The 20560-nt window shown below is 47.3% G+C and overlaps 1 protein-coding gene across 5 annotated transcripts in view; it reads right to left on the bottom strand.

The window, feature by feature from the left end:
• Window positions 1-11111: 11111 nt before the first annotated feature.
• LOC119180912 (uncharacterized) overlaps window positions 11112-20560 on the bottom strand; it is a 46112-nt gene continuing 36663 nt past the window's right edge. For 4 of the 5 annotated variants that reach the window (XM_075874924.1, XM_037432049.2, XM_075874926.1 and 1 more), the window contains one exon: window positions 12835-19280. In XM_075874924.1, coding sequence (XP_075731039.1) covers window positions 18861-19280 — 420 coding nt within the window. In that variant the 3' untranslated portion in view covers window positions 12835-18860. Of the gene's footprint in view, window positions 11399-12834; window positions 19281-20560 lie in introns of those variants that run through there. The other variant, XM_075874925.1, reaches the window with a different exon arrangement.

Genomic DNA, 20560 nt, shown 5'->3' with positions numbered 1-20560 from the left:
TGTTACTATTCTTAATTAGTGCTCTCTGTTGTTCAACTGGTAGAGCACTTCTCTGAACAATCGGGCTTGCCATACTAGTTAAGGTGGCAAACAATGTGGTCTTTTATAAATGTCGTTAATAGAATAGTTTGTTAGACATTAGAATGATACATTGCTAAGATAAAATGATACACTAACAAAATGAAATACAAACTAAATTGAGAAAATGGAAACTGTGGAACACGAAACATTGCTGGGGTCATTTTGACAAGCAATCTAGTCTTCATGGCAAGACACCCGCAGATAAGCACAACATATCGCTTATCCTATACAGCTCTTTATGCAGAGATGTCGATTTCTCTACCTCTTGCTTCATGTTTTAACTGTGAAATGTCAGACACACATGTTCAGTGGGCAAGTCCATAACAGAAGGTACAGTGCCTTGTGTAGTCTGCCTTGTGTGCCACAATGCTTACTTGTGAAGCATTGAGAAAGAGCCTTTTGTGACGAGACGTACCTGCATGTTTACCCTTGTGGGCCATGCTTTAGCCAGCTCTTTCATACTTGCTCGGATCATTCCTGAACTGAGCAACTTAGTTCGACACTAAAGTGAATGAAGGCTCTAGTATTACAAAAAGAGTGAATAAATTTAATTAAGATAAGTTGGTGGTGTACAAAGCTGACAAACAAATAAGGTGTTGGAAGTAATGTTTCCTGGGCTTATATGTCCCAGAATAGCTCAAATGTTGGTGAGTCCACGGAGAAGCTTTTACAAGGGTGAGTTTGACGACCCATTGATACTGGCCGTTACCGATCAAGGGTGCAACCAGCAGAATAGCACTTGCGCCCTTATCACAGATTTTCCCTTTAGCACCTTCTCTAGTCTCCCCTAAAAGGAAATGTAATTTTTCAAAACATTGCATAAGTTCACAGACTATGTGACCCTCTGAAGGAGCTTTATAACGGGTGCCCCTGATACAAATAAAATTCTCGTGGAACCCCTATATATTTCCATGTATATAGCCCTCTACATACAGGTATTTGTACCGGTATACCACTGTATATATCTTGCGTATTCATTGCGTAAAAGGGCTGTACAACTGTTTGGAACCAGCACAAGTTAATAGGTGTTTAAGGTCTACTTCAATGGCCTCGGCGAAGTTAATCTTGGCGATTGTGGGCGAAGTTTCTTTATTAATCAAGCAACCCTCTATGTGCCCCATTTACTGGTGTTTCTGGCAGAGCAGGTCCACATGAGTGTGGGATCGAAGCCACGAACAGCAAGCTTCCAAGCTAGAAATTTCCCAGGTGGTTTGGCTTCACCTCACCCCAAATAGAAAACAAGTAAGAAAACTTGAGGCCCTTATCAGCCGCGATCAAAGCGAACATTTGTCTGACGTGACACCTTGCGTTAATTGAATTAACTGCTTACTTGGTTCGCCTAATGCTCGGTACGATATATTTCCGATAAGCGTAAGGTATTTTTTTCCCGCCTCCGTACCCATAATGCAGCCCATTGCATTCAGCTGGCTTCCCCTCAACAAAGACCGTGGGGAAAATTTTTTGCCTGTTTCAAACATCTTTTGACGAAAAATGATCAAGATAGCGTCACGCATTTTAAATTTTCCGCTGACCTGTCCGCTCTTCCGAGATTTAACACAAGAGTTCATCAGGATAAGCGGCATTTAGATGTTTGTTTGAATAAAGGTGGTGTACTCATAACTTTCAAACATCAGAACTAATGCAGGCTCTACAGAATCAGGGCATCGAGGAACCCTACATCAACGTACTGGGAGGAATTTACACAGGATCCACAGTCACCATACATAGTTCTCCATAAAGAAAGGCAATATGACCGCGTACGCTGAAGGAGAGGTTAGCAAACAGGTGTTGACTAAACCCACGCCGCTCGTAGGTTACGGTCCTAGTGGCAGAAGGTACAAACTAGACGTGGGCGCTCGAGAAAGGCTGTCTGGGCAGGTCAGAAGATGAGTAGGTCGTGGCGGTGAACACATCGCTTCCGAGTTGAACGTTCTCCTGGTTGGCTGGCTTCTCCGCAACTGACTTGGAAAATGAATGGAAAAAGTTGATGCTGTTACAAGCCCCCATAAACCAAATCTTTTGTCTTTTAGCACACTTTCGTTGTTGGAGTTGACCGCTTACTTGGTTCGGCTTCTTGACGTGATAGGTGCCGGATGAGTGTGAGGTATTTTTGAATTTCGCGCCACCGCACCCATAATGCATTACACTGCAAGTGGTTGGCTTCTCCTCATAACAGACCGTGGGAAAATTTTTTTGCCCGTTTATGACCCCTTTGGACGAAAAATGAACAAAATAGCGTCGTGCAGTTTGAATTTAGCGCTTTAATGCCCGCTCTGCAAGATTTATACAGAAATGGAGTTACCCACGTACTTGGTTCCGTTTCTTGGTGCGAAAGGTGCTGGATAAGTGTGAGGTATATTTGAATTTCGCGCCACCGCACCCATAATGCATTACACTGCAAGTGGTTGGCTTCTCCTCATAACAGACCGTGGGAAAAATTTTTTGCCCGCGTATGACCCCTTTGGACGAAAAAAGAACAAGATAGCGCACTTGAAGTTTGAATTTCGCGCTTTCATGCCCACTGGGCTAGATTTGCACAGAAATGTTCATCAAGATAGGGGCCATGTAGAGGTTTGTTTCACTAAGAGTACTGTACTGATAATTGCATACTATAACAACGGCTAGGTGATTAACATACTCATTGTATATTCTTTGCGTACGCTTGCTGTACATTGGTTTGAATCCGGCACCACCCGGAGGTCGCTTTGTGAGGGCTATATATAGCCGATCGCAGGTATGTACCTTTCATCACCTTTCACTTTATGTATTAAAAGTGCCAAAAAACGGGTTAGGCTTAGCGTCAGAGGACGAACGAGTAAAAAAGTTAATCTTGCTTTTGGGTATATATATACCCCAGCCTAAGCGACCTCCCAGCGGCCCCGGTTGAGTCATTCACGGACGCACACTTTAGCAGTAAGGACAAGAGGTTTACCTTGACTGTTTCGGCATAGCTAATCTAAGCGACAATGAGCGTAGTACCTTAATGCAAACAGACCTCTGTGTGCCCCGTTTCCTGGTGTTTTTAAGAAAGTGAGTGCACCAAAGTGCGTGATCTATGTCATAAACACGACCTACTGAACTGCTGACCTGCCCAGATGGCGGAGTTCCAATGAGAGCGAGTGTCCCCGCCTTCGTTAGACCGCTCACCGTTTGTTGCGCCACCTAAAGCCACCAAGGGCCATAGGCATCACATTGATAGTACACAACTTTGTGGCTAGGTGACGTGAGCCGCCGCCCGAACTAAAAGGCACACTGGGTACATTCGTCGATCCTACTCTCTCTCTCTCTCTCTCTCTCTCTCTCTCTCTCTCTCTCTCTCTCTCTCGGGATTCGCTCGGAGGATTTCAAGCTGGACGGTTGTGCCCTCGCGATCTCCGACTTCAGCGTAGCTCCCGCCGACTGGTTCGCCCTCCGCGGTCTCCTGATGCCGTGCAGCTCTCGCATTGTGGCACCCCGCCCTTGGACTGCTTCGACCGGATCCCCACTTTCCTATCTCCTTCTTTTTTCCTCTCGTTGGCTGGCGGCTTCTTCTCCGTCTATTTTCCTTCTATTCTTTTTATCCCTCCTTCCTTCTCCCTATATCTTTTATTCCCCATATCCCATTCCTCTGCTGACCTGTTGAGGTGTCCTCGTAAGGAGAGACAGTTACGGGTCGGCACCTTCCTTTTCTTTTCTTCTGATATAACCACTTATATATCCTACCATCTCCGTCGGAGGCCCTATCTAGCGCCACCAACGGTGAACGGCGGAAAGAAAGCGGAAACACTCACTCCCATAAGAGCCCCGCTGTCCGGGCAGGTCCAAAGTACAGTAGGGCGTGTTTATGGCAACGATCACGAACTTTGGTCGGCTTATTTTGCCATAAACACCATGAAACGGGCACATAGAGGTTGGCTTGTTTTAAGGTACTACGCTCGTTATCGCATTGATTATCTACGCTGAAACTGTTGAGGTAAACCTTGTGTCCTTACTGCGTAAAATGTGTGTCCGGAAATGCCCCAACCGGGGCCGCTTGGAGATCGCTTAAGCAGAGGTATATATAGCCGAAAGCAAGTGTAACTCTTTTACTCGTTTGTCCTCTGACGCTAAGCCTAACGCGTTTTTAGCACTGTTAAAGCATAATGTGACAAGTCATAAAAGGTGTATGCTTGCGATCGGCTATATATAGCACTCACAAAGTGACCTCCGGGTGGTGCCAGTTTCATGCCATTGTATAGCAAGCTCACGCAAAGAATATACAAGGTGCATGTTAATAGGCTAGCCGTAATTACAATTTGCGATTATCAGCACAGTATCTTTAATCAAACTAACCTCTACATGGCCCCTATTTTGATGAAGAATTCTGTGTATATTTCTGCAGATGGGGCATGAAGCGGGGAATTCAAACTGCATGACGCTATCTCGTTCATTTTTTGTCCAGAGGGGTCAGAAACGGGCAAAAAAAATTTTCCCACGGTCTGTTATGAGGAGAAGCCGTCCACTTGCAGTGTAATGCATTGTGGGTACGGTAGCGCGAAATTCAAAAATACCTTGCACTTATCCGGCACGTATCGCACCAAGAAGCCCAACCAAGAACGCAGTTAGCTCCATCAACTAATAGTGTGCCATAAGACAAAACATTGGGCTTATCGGGGCTGATAAGAGCATCAACTTTTTCGATTTGTTTTCTACGTCTATTGCGGAGAAGCCAACCAATAATGGGCGTTTCCAGCGCAGAGCAAGAGAATCATGCCCTAAACCTACTCTACACCTGACCTGGCCAGATGGCGGAGTTCTTCCAAAAAGAGGGAGTGTGCTTTCGTTCAATGGCTCACCGTTTGTGGCGCTGCCTATAACATGTTCGTCTGCTTCACTATGGCGGTTTGGACCGCGGCAGAGTAAGAAAAGGTGCACTCTGTGATGAATGCCCTGGATATAGGTGACTATTTCTTCACGTAGATGACAGGTCAAGCTAGCTGTTCAGTGCAGACAATTATTATTTCGCGCTTATAGACCAACGTGGGAACCCATAGACCTATATAATGTAGGATAGCCTCTGCTATGTCCAGTTCATTCATACGCAAATAATTTCTAAATGACTTTTATATATTTATATCCAAAAATATTTATTTGTACATAATGATAACGCACTATGAGAACTTTGTTGGCCGAAATATGACCACGTACACTGAAGGAGAGGTCAGCAAACAGGTGTTGACTAGACCCACGCCGCTCGTAGGTTACGGTCCTAGTGGCAGAAGGTACAAGCTAGACGTGGGCGCTCGAGAAAGGCTGTCTGGGCAGGTCAGAAGATGAGTAGGTCGTGGCGGTGAACACATCGCTTCCGAGTTGAACGTTCTCCTGGTTGGCTGGCTTCTCCGCAACTGACTTGGAAAATGAATGGAAAAGGTTGATGCTGTTACAAGCCCCCATAAACCAAATCTTTTGTGTTTTAGCACACTTTCGTTGATGTAGTTGACCGCTTAATTGGTTCTGCTTCTTGGTGCGATAGGTGCCGGATGAGTGTGAGGTATTTTTGAATTTCGCGCCACCGCACCCATAATGCATTACACTGCAAGTGGTTGGCTTCTCCTCATAACAGACCGTGGGAAAAATTTTTTGCCTGCGTATGACCCCTTTGGACTAAAAATGAACAAGATGAACACTTGCAGTTTGAATTTCGCGCTTTCATGCCCGCTGGGCTAGATTTACACAGAAATGTTCAAGATGGGGGCCATGTAGAGGTTTGTTTCATTAAAGGTACTGTACTGATAATTGCATACTATAACAACAGCTAGGTCATTAACATACTCATTGTATATTCTTTGCGTACGCTTGCTGTACATTGGTTTGAATCCGGCACCACCCGGAGGTCGCTTTGTGAGGGCTATATATAGCCGATCGCAGGTATGCACCTTTTATCACCTTTCACTTTATGTATTAAAAGTGCCAAAAACGGGTTAGGCTTAGCGTCAGAGGACGAACGAGTAAAAAAGTTAATCTTGCTTTTGGGTATATATATATACCCCAGCCTAAGCGACCTCCCAGCGGCCCCGGTTGAGTCATTCACGGACGCACACTTTAGCAGTAAGGACAAGAGGTTTACCTTGACTGTTTCGGCGTAGCTAATCTAAGCGACAGTGAGCGTAGTACCTTAATGCAAACAAACCTCTGTGTGCCCCTTTTCCTGGTGTTTTTAAGAAAGTGAGTGCACCAAAGTGCGTGATCTATGTCATAAACACGACCTACTGAACTGCTGACCTGCCCAGATGGCGGAGTTCCAATGAGAGCGAGTGTCCCCGCCTTCGTTAGACCGCTCACCGTTTGTTGCGCCACCTAAAGCCACCAAGGGCCATAGGCATCACATTGATAGTACACAACTTTATGGCTAGGTGCCGTGAGCCGCCGCCCGAACTAAAAGGCACACTGGGTACATTCGTCGATCCTACCATCTCCGTCGGTGGCCCTATCTAGCGCCACCAACGGTGAACGGCGGAAAGAAAGCGGAAACACTCGCTCCCATAAGAGCCCCGCTGTCCGGGCAGGTCCAAAGTACAGTAGGGCGTGTTTATGGCAACGATCACGAACTTTGGTCGGCTTATTTTGCCATAAACACCATGAAACGGGCACATAGAGGTTCGCCTGTTTTAAGGTACTACGCTCATTATCGCATTGATTATCTACGCTGAAACTGTTGAGGTAAACCTTGTGTCCTTACTGCGTAAAATGTGTGTCCGGAAATGCCCCAACCGGGGCCGCTTGGAGATCGCTTAAGCAGGGGTATATATAGCCGAAAGCAAGTACAACTTTTTTACTCGTTTGTCCTCTGACGCTAAGCCTAACGCGTTTTTAGCACTGTTAAAGCATAATGTGACAAGTCATAAAAGGTGTATGCTTGCGATCGGCTATATATAGCCCTCTCAAAGTGACCTCCGGGTGGTGCCAGTTTCATGCCATTGCATAGCAAGCTCACGCAAAGAATATACAAGGTGCATGTTAATAGGCTAGCCGTAATTACAATTTGCGATTATCAGCACAGTATATTTAATCAAACTAACCTCTACATGGCCCCTATATTGATGAAGAATTCTGTGTATATCTCTGCAGAGGGGGCATGAAGCGGGGAATTCAAACTGCATGACGCTACCTCGTTCATTTTTTGCCCAGAGGGGTCAGAAACGGGGAAAAAAAATTTTTCCCATGGTCTGTTATGAGGAGAAGCCATCCACTTGCAGTGTAATGCATTGTGGGTACGGTGGCGCGAAATTCAAAAATACCTTGCACTTATCCGGCACGTATCGCACCAAGAAGCCCAACCAAGTACGCAGTTAGCTCCATCAACTAATAGTGTGCCATAAGACAAAACATTGGGCTTATCGGGGCTGATAAGAGCATCAACTTTTTCGATTTGTTTTCTACGTCTATTGCGGAGAAGCCAACCAACAATGGGAGTTTCCAGCGCAGAGAAAGAGGTTCATGCCCTCAACCTACTCTACACCTGACCTGGCCAGATGGCGGAGTTCTTCCAAAAAGAGGGAGTGTGCTTTCGTTCAATGGCTCACCTTTAGTGGCGCTGCCTATAACATGTTCGTCTGCTTCACTATGGCGGTTTGGACGGCGGCAGAGTAAGAACAGGTGCACTCTGTGATGAATGCCCTGGATATAGGTGACTATTTCTTCACGTAGATGACAGGTCAAGCTAGCTGTTCAGTGCAGGCAATTATTATTTCGCGCTTATAGACCAACGTGGAACCCATAGACCTATATAATGTAGGATAGCCTCTGCTATGTCTAGTTCATTCATACGCAAATAATTTCTAAATGACTTTTATATAATTATATCCAAAAATTTTTATTTGTCGATAATGATAACGCACTATGAGAACTCTGTTGGCCGAAATATGACCACGTACGCTGAAGGAGAGGTCAGCAAACAGGTGTTCACTAGACCCACACCACTCGTAGGTCACGGTCCTAGTGGCAGAAGGTACCAACTAGACGTGGGCGCTCGAGAAAGGCTGTCTGGGCAGGTCAGAAAATGAGTAGGTCGTGGCGGTGAACACATCGCTTCCGAGTTGAACGTTCTCCTGGTTGGCTGGCTTCTCCGCAACTGACTTGGAAAATGAATGGAAAAAGTTGATGCTGTTACAAGCCCCCATAAACCAAATCTTTTGCCTTATAGCACACTTTCGTTGATGGAGTTGACCGCTTACTTGGTTCGGCTTCTTGACGTGATAGGTGCCGGATAAGTGTGAGGTCCTTTTGAATTTCGCGCCACCACACCCATAATGCATTACACTGCAAGTGGTTGGCTTCTCCTCATAACAGACCGTGGGAAAATTTTTTTGCCCGTTTATGACCCCTTTGGACGAAAAATGAACAAAATAGCGTCGTGCAGTTTGAATTTAGCGCTTTAATGCCCACTCTGCTAGATTTATACAGAAATGGAGTTACCCACGTACTTGGTTCCGTTTCTTGGTGCGAAAGGTGCTTAATAAGTGTGAGGTATATTTGAATTTCGCGCCACCACACCCATAATGCATTACACTGCAAGTGGTTGGCTTCTCCTCATAACAGACCGTGGGAAAATGTTTTTGCCTGTTGATGACCCCGTTTGGACGAAAAATGAACAAGATAGCGTCGTGCAGTTTGAATTTAGCGCTTTAATGCCCGCTCTGCTAGATTTATACAGAAATGGAGTTACCCACGTACTTGGTTCCATTTCTTGGTGCGAAAGATGCTGGATAAGTGTGAGGTATATTTGAATTTCGCGCCACCGCACCCATAATGCATTACACTGCAAGTGGTTGGCTTCTCCTCATAACAGACCGTGGGAAAAATTTTTTGCCCGCGTATGACCCCTTTGGACGAAAAAAGAACAAGATAGCGCACTTGAAGTTTGAATTTCGCGCTTTCATGCCCGCTGGGCTAGATTTGCACAGAAATGTTCATCAAGATAGGGGCCATGTAGAGGTTTGTTTCACTAAGAGTACTGTACTGATAATTGCATACTATAACAGCGGCTAGTACATTAACATATTCATTGCATATTGTTTGCGTACGCTTGCTGTACATTGGTTTGAATCCGGCACCACCCGGAGGTCGCTTTGTGAGGGCTATATATAGCCGATCGCAGGTATGTACCTTTTATCACCTTTCACTTTATGTATTAAAAGTGCCAAAAAACGGGTTAGGCTTAGCGTCAGAGGACAAATGAGTAAAATAGTTGTACTTGCTTTCGGCTATATATACCCCTGCTTAAGCGATCTGCAAGCGGCCACGGTTGGGGCATTTCCGGACACACATTTTACGCAGTAAGGACAAGAGGTTTACCTTGACGGTATCCGCATAGCTAATCTGTGCGACAATCAGCGTAGTACCTTTAAGCAAACAAACCCCTGTGTGCCCCCTTCCCTGGCGTTTTTAACAAAGTGAGTGCACCAAAGTTCGTGATTTATGTCATAAACACGACCTACTGCACTGCTGACCTGCCCAGATGACGGAGTTCCAATGAGAGCGAGTGTCCCCGCCTTCGTTAGACCGCTAACCGTTTGTTGCGCCACCTAAAGCCACCAAGGGCCATAGGCATCACATTGATAGTACACAACTTTATGGCTAGGTGACGTGAGCCGCTGCCCGAACTAAAAGGCACACTGGGTGCATTCGTCGATCCTACCATCTCCGTCGGTGGCCCTATCTAGCGCCACCAACGGTGAACGGCGGAAAGAAAGCGGAAACACTCGCTCCCATAAGAGCCCCGCTGTCCGGGCAGGTCCAAAGTACAGTAGGGTGTGTTTATGGCAACGATCACGAACTTTGGTCGGCTCATTTTGCCATAAACACCATGAAACGGGCACATAGAGGTTTGCTTGCTTTAAGGTACTACGCTCGTTATCGCATTGATTAGCTACGCTGAAACTGTTGACGTAAACCTTGTGTCCTTACTGCGTAAAATGTGTGTCCGGAAATGCCCCAACCGGGGCCGCTTGGAGATCGCTTAAGCAGGGGTATATATAGCCGAAAGCAAGTATAACTTTTTTACTCGTTTGTCCTCTGACGCTAAGCCTAACGCGTTTTTAGCACTGTTAAAGCATAATGTGACAAGTCATAAAAGGTGTATGCTTGCGATCGGCTATATATAGCCCTCTCAAAGTGACCTCCGGGTGGTGCCAGTTTCATGCCATTGTATAGCAGGCTCACGCAAAGAATATACAAGGTGCATGTTAATAGGCTAGCCGTAATTACAATTTGCGATTATCAGCACAGTATCTTTAATCAAACTAACCTCTACATGGCCCCTATTTTGATGAAGAATTTTGTGTATATTTCTGCAGATGGGCCATGAAGCGGGGAATTCAAACTGCATGACGCTATCTCGTTCATTTTTTCTCCAGAGGGGTCAGAAACGAGCAAAAAAATTTTCCCACGGTCTGTTATGAGGAGAAGCCGTCCACTTGCAGTGTAATGCATTGTGTGTACGGTGGCGCGAAATTCAAGAGAACCTTGCACTTATCCGCGCGCATCGCACCAAGAAGCCCAACCAAGTACGCAGTTAGCTCCATCAACTAATAGTGTTCCATAAGACAAAAAAATGGGCTTATCCGGGCTGATAAGAGCATCAACTTTTTCGATTTGTTTTCTACGTCTGTTGTGGAGAAGCCAACCAACAATGGGAGTTTCCAGCGCAGAGAAAGAGGTTCATGCCCTCAACCTACTCTACACCTGACCTGGCCAGATGGCGGAGTTCTTCCAAAAAGAGGGAGTGTACTTTCGTTCAATGGCTCACCGTTAGTGGCGCTGCCTATAACATGTTCGTCTGCATTACTATGGTGGTTTGGACGGCGGCAGAGTCAGAACAGGTGCACTTTGTGATGATTGCCCTGGATATAGGTGACTATTTCTTCACGTAGATGACAGGTCAAGCTAGCTGTTCAGTGCAGGCAATTATTATTTCGCGCTAATAGACCAACGTGGGAACCCATAGACCTATATAATGTAGGATAGCCTCTGCTATGTCTAGTTCATTCACATGCAAATAATTTCTAAATGACTTTTATATATTTATATCCAAAAATATTTATTTGTACATAATGATAACGCACTATGAGAACTTTGTTGGCCGAAATATGACCACGTACACTGAAGGAGAGGTCAGCAAACAGGTGTTGACTAGACCCACGCCGCTCGTAGGTTACGGTCCTAGTGGCAGAAGGTACAAACTAGCGTGGGCGCTTGAGAAAGGCTGTCTGGGCAGGTCAGAAGATGAGTAGGTCGTGGCCGTGAACACATCGCTTCCGAGTTGAACGTTCTCCTGGTTGGCTGGCTTCTCCGCAACTGACTTGGAAAATGAATGGAAAAAGTTGATGCTGTTACAAGCCCCCATAAACCAAATCTTTTGTCTTTTAGCACACTTTCGTTGATGGAGTTGACCGCTTACTTGGTTAGGCTTCTTGGTGCGATAGGTGCCGGATGAGTGTGAGGTGTTTTTGAATTTCGCGCCACCGCACCCATAATGCATTACACTGCAAGTGGTTGGCTTCTCCTCATAACAGACCGTGGGAAAATTTTTTTGCCCGTTTATAACCCCTTTGGACGAAAAATGAACAAGAAATGAACAAGATGAACACTTGCAGTCTGAATTTCGCGCTTTCATGCCCGCTGGGCTAGACTTACACAGAAATGATCAAGATAGGGGCCATGTAGAGGTTTGTTTCATTAAAGGTACTGTACTGTTAATTGCATACTATAACAACGGCTAGGTCATTAACATACTCATTGTATATTCTTTGCGTACGCTTGCTGTACATTGGTTTGAATCCGGCACCACCCGGAGGTCGCTTTGTGAGGGCTATATATAGCCGATCGCAGGTATGTACCTTTCATCACCTTTCACTTTATGTATTAAAAGTGCCAAAAAACGGGTTAGGCTTAGCGTCAGAGGACGAACGAGTAAAAAAGTTAATCTTGCTTTTGGGTATATATACCCCTGCCTAAGCGACCTCCCAGAGGCCCTGGTTGAGTCATTCACGGACGCACACTTTAGCAGTAAGGACAAGAGGTTTACCTTCACGGTTTCGGCATAGCTAATCTATGCGACAATGGGCGTAGTACCCTAAATAAAAAAAAAACTCTGTTTGCCCTGTTTCTTGGTGTTTTTAACAAAGTCAGTGCACCAAAGCGCGTGATCTATGCCATAGAACAACCTACTGAACTGCTGACCAGTCCAGATAGCGGGGTTCCAATGAGAACGAGTGTCCCCGCCTTCGTTCAACCGCTCACCGTAGGTTGCGCCCCATATAGCCACCAACGGCCACAGGCATCATTGTGATAGTACTCAACTGTATGGCAAGGTGGCGCGTGCCGCCACTCGATCTAAAAGGCACACTGGGTACATTCGTCGATCCTACCGTCCCTAGCGCCACCAACGGTGAACGGTTGAAAGAAAGCGGGGACACCCGCTCCCATAAAAGCCCCGCTACCTGGGCAGGTCCAAAGTACTGTAGGAAGTGTTTATGACAACGATCACGAACTTTGGTGGGCTTATTTTGCCAGAAACACCAAGAAACTTGGCACATAGAGGTTTGCTTGATTAAAGATTCAAGGTACGGCACCAGGGTAAAAACAGCTGCACTCTGTGATGAACGGGCGACATATATATGACTATTCTTCCCTTAGGTGACAGGTCAAGTAAGCATTTCATTGTGGTAAATTATTTATTCCACACTTGTTGGCAAACGTGGGATCTCATAGACCTATATAGTGTAAGACAGCCCATGTGATTTCACATCCATTTATTGAAAATAATTACTGAATGACTTTTACATAATTATATCCGAATGATTTTGATTGCCCCGTGGTTGTGATCTGCGTACGCTGGTGTTCCAGAGGCGGGCGGCGGAACTGCTGTACTCTGCAAAGCCAGAACGGTTGCCCACTTGCGCTGATTCCTGTTCCTCTTCCTTCGAGGGTTCATGTGATTCGGGCACCTGTTGACCCTTCAGGAAAGCCACTGCAGGGTGAGGGAGCACGGTCTGGTGACTAGGCATTTCGTCCATCGTTTCTTCTGCATTTTCTTCAGTACCATTAACAGCAGACACGCGTGGAGGGCCTGTCGTCACAGCAGGGGAATTCACTTGGATCACTGCAGCCACACCCGTCGTAGAGCTGCTTGCAGAATTGTCGGTAGAGTCTTCAGTACGTGTATTGGGATTCAAAATACAGTCAAGAATTCGAGCTTTCGGTACTGGTCGAGCTCTCTGCCTAAGTGGGAGCGGAGACTAGGTTGCGCCGTGTGTCTGCTTCGTCATCGCTGCTGTCCTCAGGGCTAGGACGCTTCCGTGACGAGGACATGTCCATCACTTCTCCCGGCGAACGTTTCGGTAGTGGTGGAAGGGCGTGCTCGTCAGGAGTTGCACCGTTGCGAATGGTGGGTTGCTGTCTTGTGGTATGGCAGCTGTGGGAACACTGGTAGACTTGCGTGCGCCGCACGTGCCCTTCGACAAGCGTCGTACAGCGCCTTCGGCAGCAGTCCTCCGTACTGGCAATACCTTTTCTCTGGACTCCTGTGGAGTCCAAGATGGCAGGCTGTCTAGCTGGGCGGACGGAATGCCACCAAAGTTCGCGCCTCGTTCATGCTTGGGGTTACGCACATTCGGGCCTGCAGTACTACTGGCGATGGCATAGGGTCCACCATATGGTCCACTTTTCCTGGATTCGCCAACCATTCTCGAATGGAAAGGTGGACGGCATAGCACATCACTTGGTGGAAGGGCCGTGGTACCATCAGCACGCTCTTCAGCAGGCGCCAGGACTTGGTCCTGTCCCGCGATCGGTCGATGAAGGCGCAGACGCCCACCCAGCCCTGGTTCCTGCGTTGTGGGGCATGGTGTCTGCAGACGGCGTCGACCTTCCGGAACACTCTACAAAGCTCCAGTTGAGCTTTCCTAAGAACCTGACGTTCCACCCGCCTCGACGCTGCTCTCAAGGCTAGGTGCTGAATGTCTGGAACAGGCTGCCCTTGCTGTGACTATTACAGTTGCAGCCCGGGCACTGTTAGCCACGACCTGCATGAGGCTCTTGTCATCCGTATCTTGTCAGAACAGCTGGTGGTATACCCGCAAGGTGGTATACCCGCAGCTGGTGGTATACCCGCATGATACTCTCGGTCCCTGGGGCCTTGCCGCGGAAAGGGGTCAGCAGGATGGGCAGGCTGTCCGAACCCCAGGTGTCCGGCAACGGCGACCAGGAGTATTGACAACCGTCCGTGGCCACACTGAGTTCTATGGCTGTGCTGGTGGTGTTGGCTGCGCGACGAAGGTAGGTAGAAGCCCCGGTGGTCAGGATCACCAGGCCCACCTGCAAAAAGGTTTCACGCACCTTTCGGCTTCGTAGGTCAGTCTTGCAGCCACCCTAGGCTGGATGGTGGTAACTGACGTCACCGCAGAGCAGAAAGTCTTTCCCCGCAAGCAGAAAGTTTTTTCAGCGCAAGCTGCCGAAAACACTCGGGGTCCCAGGGTTCCTTGGTTCTGATGTCTACGCTGGCCACCTTGGTGTAGACGCCGTCCAGACTCGACACGGACGGCGCCCCACTCCAAGGGGCCTCCGACAAGGTTGGTCACGGATGCCTGAGCTTCAGAAACCTTCCGAGGTCGCGTCCTCGGAAGGTCTGTACCTAGCTGTCCTGGTTGTCAAAGGCCGTGAAGGGTAGCTGGCTGAGGTCTTTGGGTCGTGCACGCACGCACGCACGCACACACACACACACGCGCGCGCACACACACGCACATGCACACACGCACACACACACGCACACACACACACACACACTCACGCACACACACACACACACACTGGCGCGCGCGGGGGGGGGGGAAACACAAGTGCAGAGTTCTGGGAAAAACGCCAGGCCTGCGCAGTAGGCACAGCACAGTCACAGCGAAAGCTCGAAGAGCAGCCTTTCAGAGCCATTTCAAAACGCTCATGGGGTAACTACTGCAAGCACACTTGCTTGGTACCCACTAGGGCATCAAGAATGAACTTTTGAGTAGTAGGCCGGCATCGCTATACTATTTTTCTTCATTCTTACGAGAATCGTGGTATTCGCTAAACACTTGCAAGGAATTTTGTGCCAATTGTCTATGCAGTGGCTGACGACGATGAGGAATTATGGCTGTTGTGGGTATGCGACGACTCTGCTAAGCGTTTATGTACACAGTCTGTGGAACCAATAGAGAAGACAATGCATTTACAAAAACGACGGTTGAGAGGGAGATAGCCACAAGAAAGCGGTAGCTTCGGAGCAGGCTGGACAGTCATTGCCTGAAGAAAAGACTGAAAGGGTCTCGAAACATAGGGCCAGTTTTTAAAATTAGTAACTAAAGAAATAAACGTGTCTGGGGAGGAGTTTGTAACTTTACCCAGCCAGACAAATTGCAGTCAACAATCTTTACCTTTAAAACTTCTTTCATGTCCGAAACTGATGAGACAGCTGTCCTGGCATGGCAGTGGTTCTGCCTCACCATGCCAAAACCACGAAAGAACTTGGGGTTTCCAAAGCGCCCGAACAATGCACTGCGCACTTGGAAGTTGCCCGGACGTGGGCTGTGCGTCGTTTGGAGAGCGGCAAGAGAACTCCAAGCGTTTTGCCATGCTAAGGTAGCCTTACTGGCATCAACAATAGGCACAAGCCTGACGAGGGGTTAGGCACACCTCGTGATGGGTGTGTGGTTGTGCTACAAACAACTCCTTCGCTGGTTCGCAGACTTGGGTCGCACTCGTTTACTGTGTGTGCGCGCATGTATGTATGTTGCGAACTGGTTGTTGGAAAATATAGGTTAATTTACTGCGAAATTATTGCAAAAGCCGGGTAGGTTCATAATACAACAAGATTCATTCTAACAGAACAAAAAAAAAAACATATGCCAGCTCGACTACCGTGAACCATGAGTAAGCGTCTGGCTCGGACACCCAGTCACTTCCGTGCGTAGAGTTCCCACTGCTCTGTTTACCAAGGCGAGCTAATGTTTGATGCGAGCATGTATGATTTCCCCCACACAAGTAAAACATTTTTAGTTTAACAGGTTTAAATATTCGCTGTGTGACATGCGTGCTACTTTTTCCTGTGCTTTTTCAACTTCCATCAGGTTGTTTGAAGTATGGAGTTTCCTAAAATTAACTAGAGGGGACTCTGGCGCTGCGATCGTTCGGCGACCATGGGAATGATGGGTAGTACACACACTTGCCTAGTCTTCGTACTTGCGGGCGGCGAATCGTACTTGCGGCTTCGTTTATTGCTGTGTTTCGGTTTTGTTTTGAAAGAAAGATTCAAACCTTTTGAACATCGTGACCCAGTTTGGAAAGGTAAGTTGAAAAATATAGGGTGGTGAAGCGCAACCGCTGAACGTTTGCTGATTTTTATTTCGTGAGAAAACAGCTTCAAGCCACACGAACACACACAGAGCCAAAAGCAGACCAGAAGTACGAAGTTTAGACAAATGTATACTACCCATCATTCCCTCGCTCACTAGTGCCGTGCGTTGCAGCTCCCATAGACACTAGCCACACAGTTCCCTCTAGTGTATATTAGGAAACTCTATGGTTAGAACCCACATTCGATATAGTCAGCGACTCAGCCCGAGGCCAGTGCAGCGCCGACATAGAGAAAGGGGCATTAGCTCGCTGGGTGAGGTGGTGGCGCCCTGTCGTGGGACCCGCTAGAGTCAGTCCCATGTTTGCGAAATGTTTCAGCGATGATAAATTAAATATATTGGACACTGTTTGTTCACATTATTCCATGTTTGAGCACTCCTGGCTTTGCTATGAGCCTATGACCTTTAGTGAGCGCTTTACTGTGACCATGATCACGCCTCATGATATGTAAAAATTTCAAGCCGGCCCCTTTACAGCTATGCAATTACAATATAATGAAACTGCACAGATGCTTCGTAACCTATGCGGGTCGCATCCTTAGTATACACTGACACTGAATGAGCGGAGGTCAACGAGTCCCCTGCTTGACACATACGTCCCTGTAAATGTCCGATAGAGGGCCGCGGTAGGGGACCGTTTCCCTCTATTAGACATTTACAGGGACGTATGTGTCATGCAGGGGACTGGTCGACCTCCACTTATTCAGTATCAGTGCATACTGAAGATGCCCCCCATATAGGTGACAAAGAGTCTATGCAATTGTTGTATTTTTGTGGCATTAGGTCGGAGTGATTCTTTTTGAATTACTAACTTACTGTCATGAAAGTCAACCTAAAATATCACTCGTATGGTAAGGTAATCGAAAGTAAATCTTTCAAACACTATACAACGGTTGGTGAAGATCATCAGTAAGTAGAATACACAGAATGCTGCCGAACCTGTTTGGTGCGACGAAATATAACTACTCGTCCCTAAAATAGAAAGGGCTTTGAAGGACTACATTAGCGATCTAAAATAATTTCATTCATTCCCAGGACTTGGGGACATCTGTACGTCGCGCCCAATAATTCAGTGGAAAGAAAGCGGAAAATATATCTGACGAAAAAAAGCTAGTTCTCAAAAATGACTTTAGTTCTATGTAGGAGAGACGCATTGGAGCCTTCCGGAAAAATCGCAGTACCGCACTATAAAGCATGTGGCTTCCAAGGACAAATGAACACCACCCATTTGAAATATATGGGTCCCATTGTGAGATTCCATTCCCACTGTAAACACTATGGCAAGCCATGCAGTTTGTAGTGCCAGACTAACTTTACCAGAATGTTCCAGTGGGTCTTGAAGTCGCGTTTACCCGTGCGTACGTGTTCCGCATAGGGATGGCCGACACCGCCGACTGTGCACACTGCGGAGATGAAACAATTCGACATATCTTTTGTGACTGCCCAGAATACAACCTAGAAAGACAACACCTTCCTAATACACTAAACAGGTTAGGTGACCAGCCGCTGTCAGAAGAAAGTATACTGCGCCATCGTCATGACTCATCTTCACAGAAGAAAGCCGTGCAAGCGCTACTGGGCTTCTTGCGAACTATTGGGCTTCTTGCGAACTACTGGCCAGTCGGAACGCCTCTGAGTGGACTGATTTTGTGTATCCGTGTGTGTCGGTGTTTTTCTCTTATTTATTTTTTAACTCTCTCTTTCTGTTTCAACCCCCTATTCCCCAACCCCAGTGTAGAATAGCATACCGGATACTAGCATCTGGTTAACCTCCCTGCCTTCCTTTTTTCTCGCTTCTCTCTCTCCAGTGAGTCCTTGCTATGTAATCAGCTGATAATTAGCTTTATTTGTCAGATTTTGTCGTTTTTTTCTCAGCTATTTTCCATTTAGTTACGACAGGGCACCGCTGTTGACGACAAGAGCAGGCGCTACGTGCTCATATTCCGTAGAGTCACTGCTCCTGTGCATAGGTTCGGCTAGCAACCACAGCTATGTAGCGATGAAAGACTAAACGCCTCCTTTTGGATCTGTGCCATGGGAGTTAGAAAGCTGACTTCACAGCCTCAACAGTATATTTTTGGGGGTCACGCCTATTAAGGGTATACTGGTGGCTCAGAAGTAGCCCTCTTGTTAAATCGGTTCGCTGCAGGGGTGGCGCATCAGGTTCTTCACAGTGCACAGGAGCTAGCAGCGTTCAAAAAACAGATGCGCAACTCTGCTTCCTCGAGGTAACTCTAATATCCCCAAATCTAGCTCATGTTTGTTCTTTCAGTGTTCCCTTAACAATGGTTGATCACTTTCCGTGTAAGGCCACAGTGACGCGTGCACTTGAGTTTGGGGTTGTCCACCACAGTCATGGCGCCCTCGAAGCCAGCTTCAGATGGGCGAAAATGAACCACTGGACGAGAAGGAGAGCCTGTGCCCGGCAGCCGGGAAATGGAAGTCGCCCATGGAGCTCTGTGGCGACACCGGGAAGACGTCCCTGCTCCCGGACTCGTGCAACACAACTGTCTTGAACTGCTTGTCTGTTAGGGGTGCCCAGGGAAAGCCCAGGATTTGGGATACCTCCTGGCAGACTGCGTCGTACGACTGCGCCGTGTGTCGTAGCCAGCTGTAGAACTCATCGCTCCATTCCGGGTTTCGGGGCCAGTCGCACTTCTTGATGACGGCGTTGCCACGCACCACGAACCGACGCAGCGAGCGGCCGTGGTAGGCCAGAAGAAGCACGGTGGCAGTTGAGATGCGCTCGCGGATGACAAGAGTCTCCAGTCGGCGGCAAGACCGGCACAGCAACACCTGCAATTACGCTCATGACATAAGCTACAGCTCCGTGGACAACATTTTTATACTGTCAGATTCCCTTATACTGTACATAATCATCATTCTTACTACGCTTCTTTGCAGGGCCAAGGCCTCTCCCATGTTTATCCCATGCCTATCAACTCAGTCCTGTGCTTGCTGCTGCCACGGTATACCTGCAAACTACTTAATCTTATCTGCCCACCTAGCTTCCCATCTCCTTCTCATAAATTCTTCTCTTGGAATTAATTCAGACATTCCTGCCTACATTCTACGTGCCTTTTAACTATATATGATATCCTTAAACCCCGTTTCTCTCCTGACCCAATTTGCTCTCTTCCCGTCTCTTATTAAAGTTAAGAATCTAATTTTCCTTTATATAGCATGCGTCTGTGAAAGATGAGTAGGAGTAGGCAATGCGCCTGTGTTGGGCGCGGGTCTCGGACGCTGTGTGTGGTTGACGGTGGAGGGACGTGATGGCGCGAGTGTCGAGTGAACAGAAGGAGCGCGTGTGTGCGCATGGGAATACGCGGAAGGAGACAGGAGGGAGACGAAAGTGATGAGGTAACAAAAAAGAAGCCGGACATGTATGTGTGCCACGAAGAATAAAGGATGTGCAGAGTGTAGAGTGAAGTGTTGGTCGTAAACTAGGTGTAAAAATATACAGGTGCTGACACCCTCCTCGCAACGCGTGAAAAAGCGCCATCTTGGCGCGGCAAGATAATGTTCGGGCCGTTATCAGTTATCTGGCAGCTTCAGCAGTGCCTTTTTAGATGGCGCTACGACGAGCGGGGTCAGCCGTCTCGGCGACACGCTCGACAGAAACGCGCATGCTGCCGATCTTTTTGTTGGCACGCGTGACCACGCTGTTTTGACGCCATGTTTCTTTTTTTGTTCGCGTGTGTTGAATTTTATTTTGTCGATGAAAGTGACATCAAACCGCTGAGAGGTTCTTGCAATAGATAGAACGTGTTTTGTAATGAACTGCCGTTCTGGCATTTTTGATGGAGGCGAAAATGCTGAGGCCCTTATGTTCAGATTTAGGTGCAGTTTAAGAACCCTAGGTGGTCGAAATTTCCGGAGTCCTCCACTAGGGCGTCTCTCATAATCATATGATGGTTTTAGTACATTAAACTTCACATACTCATACTTTTGCAGAGGACGTGCCTCTCTTCAAAGTGTCATGTGAAAATGATTCTTGGCATAAATATATGAATTCTCGCACACATGTAGCCATGATGATATGTGAAGTTTAACATCCCAAAACAACCATATGA

This window comes from Rhipicephalus microplus, chromosome 10 (assembly GCF_043290135.1).
Source record: "Rhipicephalus microplus isolate Deutch F79 chromosome 10, USDA_Rmic, whole genome shotgun sequence".
NCBI lineage: Eukaryota > Metazoa > Arthropoda > Arachnida > Ixodida > Ixodidae > Rhipicephalus > Rhipicephalus microplus.
This window is presented reverse-complemented; position numbering and strand designations above follow the sequence as displayed.